This window comes from Brachycentrus maculatus, unplaced genomic scaffold (assembly GCF_059751285.1).
Source record: "Brachycentrus maculatus isolate JH-2025_06_01 unplaced genomic scaffold, ASM5975128v1 h1tg000247l, whole genome shotgun sequence".
NCBI lineage: Eukaryota > Metazoa > Arthropoda > Insecta > Trichoptera > Brachycentridae > Brachycentrus > Brachycentrus maculatus.
The window spans coordinates 628,742-645,908 of record NW_028280998.1 but is presented as its reverse complement, the minus strand read 5'-3'; the positions used below and the strand labels follow the sequence as shown (position 1 = coordinate 645,908).

Genomic DNA, 17,167 nt, shown 5'->3' with positions numbered 1-17,167 from the left:
CTTGGCCACTCCGATCCATTTTGCGAAACCCTCATCAGCTCTTCGTACGCCGAACAGACCATGTCCTCGTATAAGTCGCAAAGATATTAGCGGCGTTGGCGCCCTCTGGCGTTCATTCCCTCGATCATTCTCTCTATTATCAGGTGCCGAACTAACAAACTACTAATCCCTTTACTGCCTACACCGGGGCACTTCTAGAAAATTTGGCTGCGGTTTTACAGATTTGTATTCTTAGTTCTTCTCTTCTGTTCGTGTCATGTCAGGTCCCCCTGACGTCGACTATCACTTGAGAGTAATTGTCCTTGTCTTGGGCAGCTCTAAATAGTGCCTCGACGGTCTTGATCCTTGTCCAATCTCGGAGCCAAGAGATCTGTCTTCTGTCCCCAACTTCATAAAACAAACAAAAAACTTGCTATGCAATAGAAGGTCTGTCGGGAAGCCTAGATGCTTCTGTATCAGATCTGGGAATGCGGTGGGACAGCTTTCAACGGTAGTTGACTATCGAGTGTGTCTCGGCCTCTCTCTCTTGCCGGATCCTGCTCTCCTTTCTATCCTGTGGTTCAGATTCGACTCCTGGTTATCCTGACCGCGTCATTCTAATCCTGTCGGGTTCGTCCACGCGGTCGTCCTCATTCCACCGGTGACTTGTGACTGTGCGATGTAGGCCACTCTAAATTTACACACCTCTTATCGGATTATTCTAATTTCTCTGTACGAAATGTGTTGATATACAGGGTGGCGCAAAATTAATCACTGTATTAGAAGATGTTTTAATTTTTGCAAATGACAATCATATTTGACATTTGTAAACTAGACAGCTGCAGTATACAAACAGATTAAGGGTGACGCAAAAGTAATCTTCCAATTTTGTTTATGAATAATTTTTTATTAATAAAAAAAAAAGATTTTGAGTGATGGAAATCTTTATTTAGACCGTTTATTTTTTTCTACTTAGTGGAAAAGATGATATCAGTCAACTGGCTGCCGCCAGCGTCTATACGCATTTTTGTCCTTTTTTATTATTTTGTTAGTATACTGCAGCTGTCTACTTCACAAATTTCAAATATGATTGACGTACGACGCCATTTGCAAAAATTATTACATTTTCCGATTGGGTAATTTATTTTTCTACCACCCTGTAGCATTGAGTGAGGAAGCCTTGCCAATTTGCTCGATTTTTTTACCATTCCTATGAAACGACTGTTAACTTTATGTTAAATCGTATTTCTAAGTTATTATTCATTTTAACAAAATGTTAATACATAAATGAGTGTTGTGAACTCACATACACTGGGTCACGAGTTGATCAATATATCTAGGGGTTCTAACAATTTGAGTAGTGTGGTTGTCAATCATGGGTAGAATTGGCGAATGGTTCTCGTGTGTAAAGTGATCGCATAACCAAATATATGACATGTCGTAAGCCGTCTAAATGCCCATACTTCCATATTGTTCGTCATCTGTGTTGAGAGGTCAAAAAAATGTTTTATGTTAGTACATAAATATCTCATGTCTTTTTGTTCATATAACACTATAAACCGCTACCACAGCAGTATTCACACACTTACTAGTACTTATTAGTACACAAAACATTCATCACACGCATTCCATGTTGCATCCTTGATGCATTTTGGTATTCGGTCTGACCAATAGCGCATGTGATGAGTATCTCGCGTATGTGTAAGTGTGTGAAAAGCACATACGTTTATAGTGTTTCCATACTGCTGTAGTGATCAGACGGAACGTTCCGAAACCTACTTCTTCATGAGCCCTCTGTCCTCCACTGCTGGATATAGGCCTCTTCTTATTTTATTAAAAAGCAATAACTTCTAACCAAACTAAATATAATATTTCTTCTTCATCATCTTCTTCCTCTTCATGAGCCCTCTGACCTCCACTGCTGGATATAGGCCATTTCCCCTTATTTCCATTTCCTCTAGTCAGTTGCTGCTTGCAGCCAGTGCTGCCCCCCACAGCGACTATGTCGTCGGACCATCTCTTTTGGGGACTTCCGACACCTCTTTTGTTCTCTCAAGGTCTCCGTCGTAAAAATTTTGGGGTCCATTTTGTGGGGTCCTGTCTTGCACTGTGTCCTGCCCATTTCCATTTGAGTTTTGCCACGCGATCCATGACATCGAAACCAGTAAACTAAAATCGTGTAATTATATACCGTAGAACGGGGCTACTTAAACATTGATGTGTTACTAGAGCCCAGTACAACAAAAAAACTGTATTTGGTCTGCAATAATGAACGTATAAGTGTCACCTGTCAGGGAAACAATGAATCATGTCGATACGTTCATTATTGTAGACCAAATACAGTCCTAAATAAAAAAAATTGTACTGGGCTCAAGTAACACATCAAAGTGCAAGTAGCCCCGTTCTACGGTACTAATTTGCTGTTGAATTTTTTTCCTCGCTCAAATGACATGTAATCTAAGCAAAAAATGACCTTGCGCAAGCTTTTTGTACACTGCACTGTCGCACTACGTGTTGGATAGGTATATTGGGTTGTACATCATTACGGCCAGTGTATTTATATTTAGACTATCTTTGAAGAAAAGGAACTGACGTTGATGGATGGACGGCCCAAAATTTGCCATCCACGCATCGAATCGATTGTACTTGTTTTAATTGCGCTGCCCTTTTTTAATTTTTAAAAAAAATTCTTTTATATGCACCTACTCTGAAACGAAGTTTAACTGTTTTAAAATGAAATAACCCGCAAAGCCTCTACTTTTTGAAGGCTTGTCTGCATATAGAGAGGAAAGGTAAATGTGAAAAATACATTATTTTTTTGACATCAAAGATGAAGAAGAATATGAAAGTCTAAGCATTTACGGGGCTGACGACCGTCATAGGCTGGTTTAAGTGATCACTTTACACACGTGTGACATTCACCAATTCTACCCATTATTGACAACCACACTACTCAAATTCTTGGAAGTTCTATATATGTGAACCAATTTTGAAACATTGTTCTTGAATCACTAGAACTTCACTAGAGATATCTGTTGGTGAGATGAAAAGAAACTTCAAAAAAATATTAATGCAAAAACGGTGTTTAAAAAAATTTACTTGTGTATGATGTTACCTGGATTTAGAGAAACTTCAGTTGCGACTTAACGATAACCCAGATAACATTTTACGTAATAGAATTTTTTTTCTTAAAACACTGTTTTGTATTAAAAAAATAAGTTTTTTTTCGAAACAATTGTATGGTTTTGAAAAGACGAAGAGTTATTGAAAGGAAAAGCGTTAAAAAAATATATTAATATATTTTATTTGTATATCTAATATTTTTCTTTTTATCTTTCTTAAAACAAACAAAAATCCAATATTTATTCCATAAAACAAAATCGGGCGCGGAAAGACGATTTACTTCTTCGGCGGTTGGCTGGCGAATGAGTTCTGTCTTCGCGAATATCCCCTTAACAACCGATACGCGCGAATAAAACCGTAGAGACGTGATCTCGTAATGCCTTTTATTTAGTCGGTGGTTGGTTTAATAAATAATCTATGAATTATAGAATCAATGCCCGTTACCAACGTTTTTTTAATACCTAAACACGTTCGCTTCATTCTGCTGAAGTGTCGGCGCTAAAAAAAACCGGTATAAACGCAAAACGCCGGTTCACGTACGGATACCAAACAGTCTTGCGAACTCGTATGAAATGCGATGCTAGCATAGGAAATCAAGACGCTCGAATCTAGATCCAGTTATTATTTTTCTCTCTCAATGTTTTACTGGTCTTCAATGATTTTACAAAACAAGGCAAATTGTCTGTGCCAGTTATAACAACGTGTGAACTTGTCCCAGCGCTATTTTCATTGGGAACCAACGTGAACCATGACCCATGGTTGTAAGATTGAGCACAAATCGGTTCATTTTTTACAGTTTCCAATTAACTGCATGCAAACTATTATATTTTTTTTACAATTTTTTTAATAACGTTAGTATATAACCACCCACCCAGATATTTTGTCTACCGGTTTCGAGATGTTCCCGTCTCTTCGTCAGGACAATCACTACAACAACATGCAAACAATACTACACGTCACCACCATAGCACTATTCACACACTTACAACTACACAAAATGTTGATCACACGAGATTTTGGTCGACCCGATGACCAAATATGCACTAGGGGTTACATGTGATCTACATTATGTGTAGTTGTAAGTGTGTGAAGAATCGCATGTGATCAACATTTAAGTGTGTGAATAGTGCTATGGTGGTGACGTCTAGCTTTGTTTACAGTTTAAAATATTAAGCTATTATAACGTTCCCTCCGATAACGCGGCACCTATCTCGTGATAGGGGGGTTTACTGTAATATTCGTACATGAGAGTGCACTATGCAAACTTGTGCTGAAAAACCGAAATCTTCACCGTAACGTGAATATACGAACGTGATAATGAAGTGCATGATGGTATTTGTCTACAAAGTGACGATATTGTTATTTGGCAATAATGATATAGTTGTTAGCGAGGCTTGATGATGTGGAGGCGGGTGGCGGGCAGCGGGCGGGGGCGGTGGGGGGGGGGGAGGGCAGAGGAGATAGTACTCGCTCCGGTGTGGCCGCACTACCTCGTCCTCAGTGCTCCCGTGGCCGCCGCAGCCGATCCACGTGTACCCGCCACCGTTCCGTCACCCGTCCGCAGCACGATGGTCCGCCGCGATTTTACGAAGCCTTCCCGCTCGCAGGAGCTGCCCCCCAGAGGTCCAGGTGCGTCAGTGAGCCCAACTATCCGTCAGGCTAGCTATACAGTAACACGACTTCACCATGGCGATGTTCTCGCTACTCGAGTTAGTGAAATGCCGTTTCTATTCACCTCCCGCACCCTTCGTCGAATTAGCGCTACTTTCTTTCTTCATTCATGATATCCGGGCATGTATAGCCGAAGCGAGCGCCGCTAGTTCCACGTTTGCATTCTCGTGGGCCGAATATGTGCGTCAGCATATTACCAGGTGTAGCGGGCGACACTCTTCACCAGTTTGCGCTCCTGTTACCCTGATACATTGAAATATTCTCGTGGGCCGAATATATCGGCGCGTCAGCAGGTACTACTAGGAGTATCGGCCGACACGCGACTCTTCGCCAGCTTGCGTTCCTGTTACCCCGGTACATTGGGATTCACACATGTGCGCGGGTGGCACCTCGACGGCTCCGATCTGACACTCCGCGTCAGCTGCCACATGTTACACATGGCACATGGCATTTCCCCCTCCCCTGTCCGCGTGCAGATAACGCGTATAGCGTGCAGCAGTCGAGTTTACTAGTTTATCTAGTTTACTGACTTGCGAGTGGTTTTGCCAAGTACTTCCATAGTTACGAGCAGCTGGACATTATTATTTTTAAAATTCCCTAATTCCAGATGTCAATGTTTAGTTTAATGCAGTAATTTCAAAAGATTCAAACAATTTTTTTTAAACATGTTTAAGCTAGTGAAACAAAATATGTATAAACTTATACATGTCATTCCATTTAGTGTAAAATTACACTAAATTTTACATTCGGACACGTTTAAACTCATGCCTTTAAAGGCATGAGTTGGCTAGATGGCGAGCATTTTTGCCTAGAATTTTCACTCATGAATTATAGTAACTCTAAATATAACGAGTAAATCCACTCACAAGAAGGTATAGCCTATAAAACTAATAAAGTTGAAGCCTAAGTAGGGTCATAATAAGCGGTGTTGCATAAGCCGAAGCTTTACTTATACGTTTGGTAATTTGAAATAGACTTTAGCCCCTAGTGATACCAACCATGCTTGATTAGCCAATTTCCCGCCGATCAATGCTGATTATCATAAAGTGCAATGTTATTGTGAGCAGATACGGTATCGTCTTCATTCCTTAGAGGAGTATCACAACGGGTTCGGTTGGTTCCTTTACCTGACCTAACACACTGTAAATAGTAAATCAAGACACTTATTGCGGATCAAACGTGCCCAATAGGTAATCATTACTCTCTCGGTCACCCGATGAAAATGAATACGGTATTCATTACTTTCTCGGTCACCCGGTGAAGATGAACATGGCATTCGTTACTTTCTCGGTCACCCGATGAAGATGAATACGGTATTCATTACTTTCTCGGTCACCCGGTGAAGATGAAGATGGCATTCATTACTTTCTCGGTCACCCGGTGAAGATGAAGATGGCATTCATTACTTTCTCGGTCACCCAATGAAGATGAAGATGACATTCATTACTTTCTCGGTCACCCAATAAAGATGAAGATGGTATGCATTACTTTTTGTTCGCCCGATGAAGATGAAGATGACATTCATTACTTTCTCGGTCACCCAATAAAGATGAAGATTGTATGCATTACTTTTTGTTCGCCCGATGAAGATGAAGAAGGCATTCATTACTTTCTCGGTTAACCGATGAAGTTGACGATGGTATTCATTACTTTCTCGGTCACCCGATGAAGATGCTATTCGTTACCTTTCTTAGTTTATATTTCTTTGCGGATGTAGATTTTGATGTCGAGTATTCGAATATATCGGTAGTGTAAAGGCAAAGGGGTATATCTGTCTCGGACCAAATTTTACAGGAGAGCAAAAAAAAATGTGTAATTAAATAACTCATTTGTTTTATGTATTTTTATATGTACATATCTTAAGAAAACTAAATAAGTATCGCAACTACAGCTTTATTCTTTTGCCAGATTATGGAATACACTATTTTGTGGAACAAACTTAGAAAATGAAAAATTTTACAGATATCCCCTTTTGCCTTTACACTACCGATATCAGGTTATATAAAACACACAATACACAATTAAATTTGTGCACTAATTAGCATTGAGTGATATCGACGATTTGTTTTGAAGAATTCTATACTTTACTTTATTTTTGGGCTCGATCACCTTTCACAGTCGATAATTGACGGGTCCTGAACGTCTTCAAAAATTAATAATTAGTATTTTACTCTGGACGAATATATGTACTTGTATAGAAAAATCGCACACATAAATATTTTATATCACTATTATTTTCGCATTAAAAATGTCAATGTCAACAGGTCACGAAGATGATAACTTATTAAATTATTATGTTAATGAATCTGTAAATTAATGGAGATAAGGAAGGCAAAGGCAGAATTATCAGGTGAGAAGTTGAAGGGGAATCATATAAATAGAGAAATATTCATCTGTTTTTTTCACAACTTAAATTCAACGTATTTATTTGAAAGTAACCTCAAAAACTTATTTATAAAAGAAAACGTTATTACAACTTATAATTAAATATAATAATACAATTATTATAAATTCCGAAGTGATATATCGTAGTCGTACAGGAGAAAGTGACCAACTACCATAACGTGAAATGTTCAGGAGGCCATTTAAGTCACTTTTGCTTGGCAACAAAATAATCATCAATGCAGTTAGTCATTTTTACCAAGTCAATATATTATACTTCCAAGTTTAAAATCCTTTGGGATGTTTTCAGGGCAATATTAAGCTAGTAAGATATTAAATAGTCAATGATCTCGGTTTTGTAAAAAAATGCACTTGGTCACTTTCTCCTGTATGACTACGATATCATCTTTATATTGAAAAATAATTGAATACAAATATAGCTATCGCCAAAATATCATAAATTTAATGTTTAAAACCAAAACCAATGGACGATAAGCGCAAAACAGATAAAGTACAATAATAAATCACATAGGAAATTTCCATGTTAATAAGTAAATATGTACATATTATTAAAAGTATTTCATGAACTTCCTTTCAGATTTGATAATGTGCTGATTTATTTTGGAGATTGCTATCTTTGCTTTTATACCTAAAATATAGAGTGAGTCATTTATTATTATAATTATTACTTAATACTTTTTTACATCTCATTTATTAGATATATGTATGTACTTCGATGAATGAAATAATTAATTATTTATTATTTCAGCTGTAAAAAAAATATTAAGCGCTACAAAAACTTTATAAATATTGACATCAATTGTGAATGCTAGATATTTAAATACTTACGTAGACAAAAACATGGGGAGTGCGTCGAAAAACGTGTTATAATATATTTATTTAATTAATAATAATAATAAAATCCTTATCCGCACCCCAATGGTGCATAGGGCACTGTGTCATATTAACGCAGTGTTATCTTGATCGTTTACACATGAAGGAAAGGTGATCAGCCCTCCGCTTCGGGTACCAGTCCATGGTAATATTGAATAAATATTACAGTGAAAAAATCACTTATATTTATTTTACCCCCCTTGGGAATCGAGCCCGGGACCTCCAGAACGGTAGCCGAGCGTGCTGACCATTACACTACGGAGACGGACGATTATTTATTTAATTACATAGTTTTATTTACCGAGTAAATGTTAGATTTTAAAATTTACAGTTTCATTTTATAGTTACATAGTTTTATAGTTAATAGGGTGATTTTATAATTACATAGTTTTATTTACAAAGTAAAGATAGATTTAAAAATTAAAAGGGTAATTTTATAGTTACATAGTTTTATTTACCTATAAAAGTTAGATTTCATTAAGTTAGATTTCAAAATTATAAATTAATACTAAGTGATTGCCGAATTAGCAATAAAAAGAAAACTATAGGTTTTATAATATAATAATAATAATAATACTTATAATATTTATGTGCATACTCTTAGTGCCATTTTTAAAATGTCGAATTTAAATATAAAAGTAAAACACTTGTATAAGACCACTTTTTGAGTTTATTAATGTAAACACAACTAGTTCTGAGAACTATAGACGTTCTCATCGACGGGTGAAAATACAACATTTGTATCTTCACACGTTGATGAGACCTAAAAAGAAAATCTGTATGCAGTTCTCGAAACTACTCGTGTTTACATTAATAAACTCAAAAAGTGGTATTATACAAATGTTTTATTCGTTATTTTATTTTTATTAAATTTATTAGTTCAGTTTGTAGTTGCGTTTGAAATTACTCGTTACGTTAAAAAATCAGTCGGTTATACTGTTTTGAGAGTTGGCCTATCAATGAGCCTATATTTTTTTATGGATGGGCCTGCATTTTTCGATTATTACGCTTGTTTTTATCACATTTAATACAAAAATTTTTTTTTCGGTAATTTCGTGTGGCGCGTTTCTACTGTTATCGCCTGAATTAAATGCAAACTATTGAATAAAATGTACGATAAAGCTAAATAAAAATACAAGGATTAGTCATAATTCTGAGAATACTTGTTTTTTTTTCGTGTGCATTTTTTTACTTAAGGGAATATTTGGAATTTGACGAATAAATATTTTTTATATACTTTTTACTCCTTTCAGTAACTCTTTTCTTTTCAAACCCGTATATTTATTTGGAAGAAAAACTTATTTTTTCAATACAAATCGACGTTTTAAGCAAAAATTTCGATTACGTTATTTGGACACACTCAAAATGTTGTAAATAAATTATCTGGTCAGATTATAAGCTTAAAAAAAAAATCAAAATGAAAATGGTATTTTCTGGCGTTTCTCATGTGTGTGATTATAATCCAGGATTCGGACCTCACATACTAATATAAGAGTTTCTGCTTAGTAATAAAGCTTCTTTACATCTCACCAATAGATGTCTCTAGTGAAGTTCTAGTGATTCAAGAACAAGGTTTCTAAATTGGCACATATATATAGAACTTCGAAGAATTTGAGTAGTGTGGTTGTCAATAATGGGTAGAATTGGTGAATGTTACACGTGTGTAAAGTGGCCACTTAAATCAGCCGATGACGGTCGTCAGCCCCGTAAATGCCCAGACTTCCATATTCTTCTTCATCTTTGATGAGATGTCAAAAAAATAATATGATTACGTTAAATGTTACCTGGGTTTAAAGAAAATTAATTTACTGGTTATTGATTATCCTGCCTTAACAACAGATCGGCTGTCCAAATTTAAAACACAGTAAAGGACATTTTTTTGTAGTAGTTTTTTTTTTGCATTTGTGGACTAAGTAGGACTCTACTTAGTCCAAAAATGCAAAAAAAACCTACTACAAAAAAATGTCCCTTACTGTGTTTTAAATTTGGACAGCCGAGATCATTCGTCAACAAAATAAATGTACTATGTATTTACTTAGAAAATTGCATGCAGATGTTTTGAAATGCATATTTTGCATTTTTTATTATTTTTATTGATTATTTAATTATTACCGTGTTGCATTTATGTTCAAGTGCCATATAATTCAAAATGTAAATTTCCGTTTGTTCAAAATCTTCAATCTTCGAAAGTTATTTCACCGATTGCATATTACATTACATTAAAATAGGCGCGTTTATATTTTTTTTTACACCTGTGACAGGTAAAAACTTTTTTTAAACAATTTTTTGACCGCAATCGCAGCACCATCTGTTGAACGTAGAAGCAATACTAAATATTGCTCACGGCGGACAGCGTGCTTCCTGACAGCTGCTAAAATATTTTACACCTTGTAATAGCATTGTAAAAGTAAACATAAAAGAAATGTGTGCTTTCCCTTTTATTTCTTTTCTATTTAACCAGGCCGAGCCACAGCAACGAGTGGGTGGATACGGCCAGTTTAGAACAAAATTATTTGATTGACAACCACATTACTCAAATTCTTTGAATTTCTAAATATATGTATATGAAATAATTTCGAAAAATTGTACAAGAATCACTAGAAATTTTCACGAGAGACATCTGTTGGTGAGATGAAGAACCCTTTTTATTGAGCAGAAATTTTAATACAAAAAGAGAAATATTTGTGTTTTTATTATTCACACAAATACTTCAATTTCATACTATTTCTGTGAGCCTAAGCGGCTCATTATTAGAAATAGTTATTAAATTGAGGCGAGGAGTGTATGTCAGGACAGAAGAGTGTGGCGTTCCATCCTCTGCCTACCCCTGCGGGGAAACGGCGTGATGGTAGTAGTAGTAATAGTTAAATTGTGTTAGATTGGGTTCGAACCGAGAAACTCTGACTTAAGAGTCCGCGACACTAACCACGGGACCACAACCCGACACTGTAATAATAATTAGATATAAGTTACGGTAAGGGTTTTCAGTAGGATTTTAAATTATTGATATTGTCTGTTTGCAGTGGAGGGGCTGGTGTACTGGAGATGCCCCGCGCGCTCGGCGGCGGCGCTGGGCGGCGGGCTGGCGCTGCTGCTGGCGCTCGCGTGCTGCTCGCTCATCTCCGTGCTGGCCTACTCAGCGCTGCTGGCGCTCGCGGCCACCGTGGCCTTCCGCCTCTACCGGACCGTGGCGCAGGCCGTGCAGAAGACCTCCGACGGCCACCCCTTCCGCGAACTGCTCGAGCGCGACCTCAGCGTGTCGCCCGAGCGCGCGCAGGAGACGGCCGTCTGGGCCACGGCGCACCTTAACGCGGCCGTCAACGAGCTGCGCAGGTAACCGCCTCGTCTTACTTCCTCGGCCTTCTTCGCTTTCATAAATACATTTGTTGCTGGGGGTTGTGACCCTTGCAGAAGCAATGACTCCTCTCCAGTTATCCCTTGACTACGTCGCACGTGATGCTCCAACCACTGAGGTGCCTGCTGCTGCCTTAATTTGATACGTCCATCGTGTGGGGATCTTCCTCTCCCTCTCTTTCCCTCCAGGGTACCGATCACAACTAGTCGTTCCAAGCTATCCTAGTTGCCACGCACAACGTGTCCAAAGTCCTGTCATAAATACACAGTGTTCCCCTTAAAGGTGGGGACTGACCTCCACATTTCGTCGTAACGTAACATTCGCGGCGAGTATCCGACTTCGGATAGAGCACTCGGAACGAGCGGCGAGCAGCTCGACTCGCTGTACTGACTATACAAACGTTCGCATCGTAACGTGTTACGTTACGACAAAATGACTCCGGTCAGTCCCCACCTTAACACATTCTAGACGGGTGTTTTTTTACATCTGCGGAAAGCTGGCGACGGGAATTGATAATTGTGTACATATAGTTAAGACCTTAACAAAGAGATTAGTAGATAATATTTATTTAAATTCATTAAATAATTTGACTTTGAAATGAGGCCGGCGCAGAAGGTAAGAATACCCTTCCTGTCCTTGAGCATCAATCAACTGAACGGGTAGAAATACCTTTTCTGTCCGTCCGTTCTAATACGATTCGGCAGTCACATTATTGTTAAATCTATTATGACACGTGTTTTGATGCATTCCGCATCATTTTCAAACACCGTATATAGTATTTAATCACTTGGATGGATGCTGCCGTTAGAATCAAATCCGTTCCTTATACAAAATTTACCTTTTACCAGCCAAATGCCAGGTCATAAGCCCTGGGATGCTCAGACTTTTATCTTCTTTTATATTTAAAAAACAAAACCATAGGAGTTTCATTTCAAGTTGAGAAATGTATAACGATTTTCAAAAGCTCACGCTTCAACTGGTCTCTACAAATAAGGGTCAGCTTCATATTATCCAATTAAAGCACTCCTCATATTGCACAATATGATGCATTTTCGTCTATTATTAATCCACTTTTATGTTTTTTTGCAGACTTTTCCTCGTGGAAGACCTGGTCGACTCCTTGAAGTTCGGAGTAATGCTTTGGTGTTTCACCTATGTGGGCGCTTGGTTCAACGGCATGACACTCATAATTATTGGTAATATTTTTATGTATTCTCGCTTGATTTATTTTTTAACTGCCCTACTCACATACGTGATACGTCTGCTGTATTATCGCCCAAACGTAACAAGCCGTATCCCGTTCAGATACAAAAAAGTATATCCCCAACCACAGAATAGTTTGTGATATCGCTAACTCCTTTCAAGAATGTCATAAATCAAAAAACTTGATTTTCAGGAGAATGTTTTTAAAGCTTAAAAATATAATACAATGTATTAAAAATAAATATCAAGCCACTTATTGAACTTTTTACTGTGCAACAGATCTTTTTAGGTAAAACCTGAAGGTTTTTTTTCCTTTCGAAAAATATTTTAAAAAAAAATTAAAACATACCTTTTCTTCAAAATGCAAAAACAACACTTTCTGCCCTGTAGCGGGTAAATATTAAGTTAAAATTATGCCACTTTTGCTGGGATATAGAACATTTTCTGGGCATTTCGAAAACACGCACAACTGAAAATTGACGATTTTTGATTTATGACATTCTTGAAAGGAGTGATATGTCAAATTGTTCCTACTCGCCCTACGCATACGAATACGTCATACGGCGTATTTATTGTTTTGAGGTCAATATCGCTGGCCACCTTATTTGCAGAATATGTCCAAATTATATTGATTGATATATTACATTCGATACAAAATGTATTTGTAAAAATATTCAATATAATGTTTTAATACAAAAAATAACCCAAAGTTTCATGTGTAACGATTCATTTAAAAATAACTTCATAACGTAACATAACGTCTTAACATCGCTCGCAGCGAGCATCACCGAGCATCCAAAACTATGGATGGAGCGCTCGGCTTGGTGTACTGACTTACTGTCACGTTACGACGAAATGATCCGGTCAGTCTCACCTTAAAATGATTTTTTTAACATATGACTGGCAAAAAAATGCTTTTTTGCCCGCTATGACAGTACCATCTGTTGAACGTAACAGCAACACATGCAATACTTAACATTGCTCATGGCAGACAGCTGCTGTCAATTAGCATTTTAAATTTTTTCAATTACATTATTGTTTCATAGATTTTAAATATTTTTATTGCTTCACAAGCAATGTGAAATTAAACATATTGGAAATGTATGCATTCTTTTTTATTTCTTTTCCATTTAACTAAACTGAGGCACAGGAATGTATAGCCGGGTACAACTAGTAATAAATATAATTGTGAAAGAAACCTTGCTCCTTCTAGTTTATTTAAAAACCTAATATGGGGTTTGGTGGTAATTTTTTGTAAACACCGTGGTAATCTACAGATATTATAGTATTATGATGTAATTGTTGCTTGCAGCTTACGTGGCATTCTTCACTGTGCCCAAAGTGTATGAGAGCAACAAGACACAGATTGACGCAAACCTCGAGGTAGTCAGTGCCAAGTTCCAGGAGTTCACCAACAAGTGAGTAGTCCCCACCGGCACCGCCAGTAGACTAGTACACTTTGCCCCTCATTTCAATTTAAACTCCTAGCATTTAAAAATTGTTATAATTGAGTTAATAATGCCATCTATTGTCAAATAGTAAAATGAATGTACGGTTTGACAGTTGACAGCACAAAAAAAAAACCTAATATGTAATCAATTTTTTTCTCTAAAGTTAATGTGATGGACTTAGCACTTTCATTTTTAAACAATATTTTTATATAGCAAAAAAAGTCATAAATTATGATTTTTTTCTCTAAAGTACATTTAATAATAAGTACAATAAAGTTTACTGTTATCAATGGATGATTAAAGAAAAAAAAATATTCACCAAATACAAAGAAAAATAAGGCGCAATACAGAAAGTCTTCAATTCTGCATACTCGTGTTAATACGCACTAAGAGTTTATTTAAAAGTTATATTTTATGACTATAAATACATATGTAAGCTTTTAAAACATTTTCGATACTATAATGGCAGATCTACACCTTGGTAATATCAAAGATTTGAGGTTTAGTTTTATTTTCAATAAGTCACAATTTCCACTCGTACTTGGGGCTGCAGTTAGGATGACAAAAGTTGTTATTACCTAGTTATTGTTATTAGCTTGGCGATCTCAGTTTCCGACTTTAGGTTGCCTGTACTATGTCGATGCGTGCATGTCTGATGAACGTTGTCTGTCCGCAGGGTGCGAGCTGCCATCCCCATCGGCAAGAAGGCCGACAGCGAGAAGGAGAAGTAAGGAAGAGCTGCCCGCGTTGTAACTTGTGACCATTCGTGTGTGGAGTATGATGTATTAATAAAGTCAAGTTTTACAACAAGTTTTTTATTGCACTTCATTCTTTGGTTTCCGCAGCTCGGAAAGATTCATTCAACGACACAGTTTCCATTACTCATGTAGCCGATAGTCTTCAGCCTCGAGTCCCGCATTGCGAATCCTCCTCGTAACCTCACGGTTCGTAATATTTCGTACCAAACATTCCCGCCAACTGGAAACCAGCAAGTTCTGCAAAGTCATATCTATTCGGTTACATAAATGAGTTTATTACGATATTGCTTTCGAAGCGATAGTACTTACTAGGTATATTAAGAAGTTTTATGGTAAACTTAATTCGTTTTAATGTAATTTTTTAAGTCTTGAATTGAAAAGAGATTTATGCTTTGAATGTATGATGTTTAAGCCTGTTTTGTAATACCTTCTGTACTGGGATTGCCACCCGGAGTGATCTCCGCCTCCCGTAGACGACCCGTGGACCCGCTTGCTCAATGTGTTACTTAATGTGGACCCTATTTCTTTACTGTTATATTTATTATTTAGATATAGGAAAACAATGCTTATTCAATTGGTTGGTAAACCACATCTGAGATGTAAATACTATTGTGATGTTTTTGATGTTTGGGTGGAAATCTGTACGTTCAGAAATTTACTTTGTTACTCTATTTAGTACTGCAATATGTACATATTATATATTTTCATTTTGCCTTTTATTGTATCACCAAAATTTTCAATAAATTTGAACTATGCTTTATATAAACAAATTGTCTAATTTTATAACCATTCCTGTGACAATGATGAAAAGTATCGCAAGCTTTCTTGTATTAATTCGTTATATGAAATAAATGATATACAAACACAAACATACATTTCTATTGTGATGTTTACTAATGATCCATAACTTCGTATGCCACGTGACCAAACAGTTCCCCGATAGTATCATCATGCGATTCCCTGAAATATCATTGGTTGTATCTTCCAGGTGTGCATTTTGTTTTCATGGTATGTATTAAATAAGATAATGTAAGAATTTCTCACAAATTTTAAATAAACCATCTAAGCTGCTGTTGGTTGTAAGGATTTAAAATAAACTCATTAGAGAAAATTATAATGCAACTATTACTTACCCTATTGTCCTATTAATTACTAACTCATCCTGTTATTGGCCTGCCTGGACAGTCTAGAGTTATCGCGGTCGGATCCATGCACGAGGTCCCGAGTTCGATTCCCGGGGGGAGGGTCATAGCATAGTGTTTATTTGCTAAATGTAATATTACCTTGGGCTGGTACCTAAAGCGCTAGACTGATCGCCTTGCCTGCGTGTAATTAACCATCAAGTTAACAGTGCTATGTTGTGTCTTATGCACCATCAGGTTCAGGAGAAGATTCCTATTTTAGACGATCAAATACAATTATAAATCTGCAGTATATGTTTATTTTACACCAATATTTGGCCGACTTGTGGATCTTTTAGAATATTTATACATTCAAATTTAAGTAAGTACTACCCATTCTGGGAAATAACTTCAATAAATGTTTGACCTCGTAATGAAAAGTTCATATAAAAAAGGAGCTTTGTCCAATCTCCATTATTCTACCCTCATTTGGTTAAAGCTATCATTTATATCTTAAATTATCGCCAGGGGTTTTCAAAAGATTTTTTTTCATCATGTTAAAAATAATGGTTAGTTAACTTTTATACAATAAACATCTTTGAATTTTGAATGTTTAAACATTAGATAATTTAGTAGGTTTTGATCTCTTTTAATATGAAAAAAAAACTTTTGCCCTTAGTAAATTTAGTATTGCAAGGGGTATTTAAATCACCAAAAGGTGTGTTACCAAAGTAAGTAATTTAGTACTTTTGATGCAGAACATAGAATGAAATTTTAGAATACAAAACACGACATCTATCTTTCTTAAATCAGTTTATTCTTTGGTTATGGTTTTATTCCCACTATGCATTCTGAGCTTCATATGTATTTACTGAGCTACAAAGTTATAGTTGTATGTTTATTTGGTATTCCTATAACAGAAACTAGCGGTTACATCATAACGCAGTCATTAAAAGCATAAATAGCTCTCAAAGAGATGGCGGTAAACTAAACTAATTCTATTTTTTTTTAATTAATTTGGTGTGCTCTACCAATTATTTCTCATTGTGACTCAATTTTTATGCACTTTATCTGGTATTATACGGTGTTAAAGGATAGATTGCATCGAAACACGTGTCACAATATAGTATAATAATTAGTGGTTTTTACCAAATGTTAAATTTAAAAAACGATTGATATCACAAAATGACTTGAAAATAAATTAATCTTCTTAGACTAAATAAAATAAGT

The 17,167-nt window shown here is 36.5% G+C and overlaps 1 protein-coding gene across 5 annotated transcripts in view; it reads left to right on the top strand.

Moving 5' to 3' along the window:
• Rtnl1 (reticulon) overlaps positions 1-15,685 on the top strand; it is a 32,475-nt gene extending 16,790 nt beyond the window's left edge. For 4 of the 5 annotated variants that reach the window (XM_088265514.1, XM_088265513.1, XM_088265518.1 and 1 more), the window contains 4 exons: positions 11,073-11,382; positions 12,494-12,600; positions 13,920-14,025; positions 14,735-15,685. In XM_088265514.1, coding sequence (XP_088121640.1) covers positions 11,073-11,382; positions 12,494-12,600; positions 13,920-14,025; positions 14,735-14,789 — 578 coding nt within the window. In that variant the 3' untranslated portion in view covers positions 14,790-15,685. Of the gene's footprint in view, positions 1-4,601; positions 4,732-11,072; positions 11,383-12,493; positions 12,601-13,919; positions 14,026-14,734 lie in introns of those variants that run through there. The other variant, XM_088265515.1, reaches the window with a different exon arrangement.
• The last annotated feature ends 1,482 nt before the right edge of the window (positions 15,686-17,167 follow it).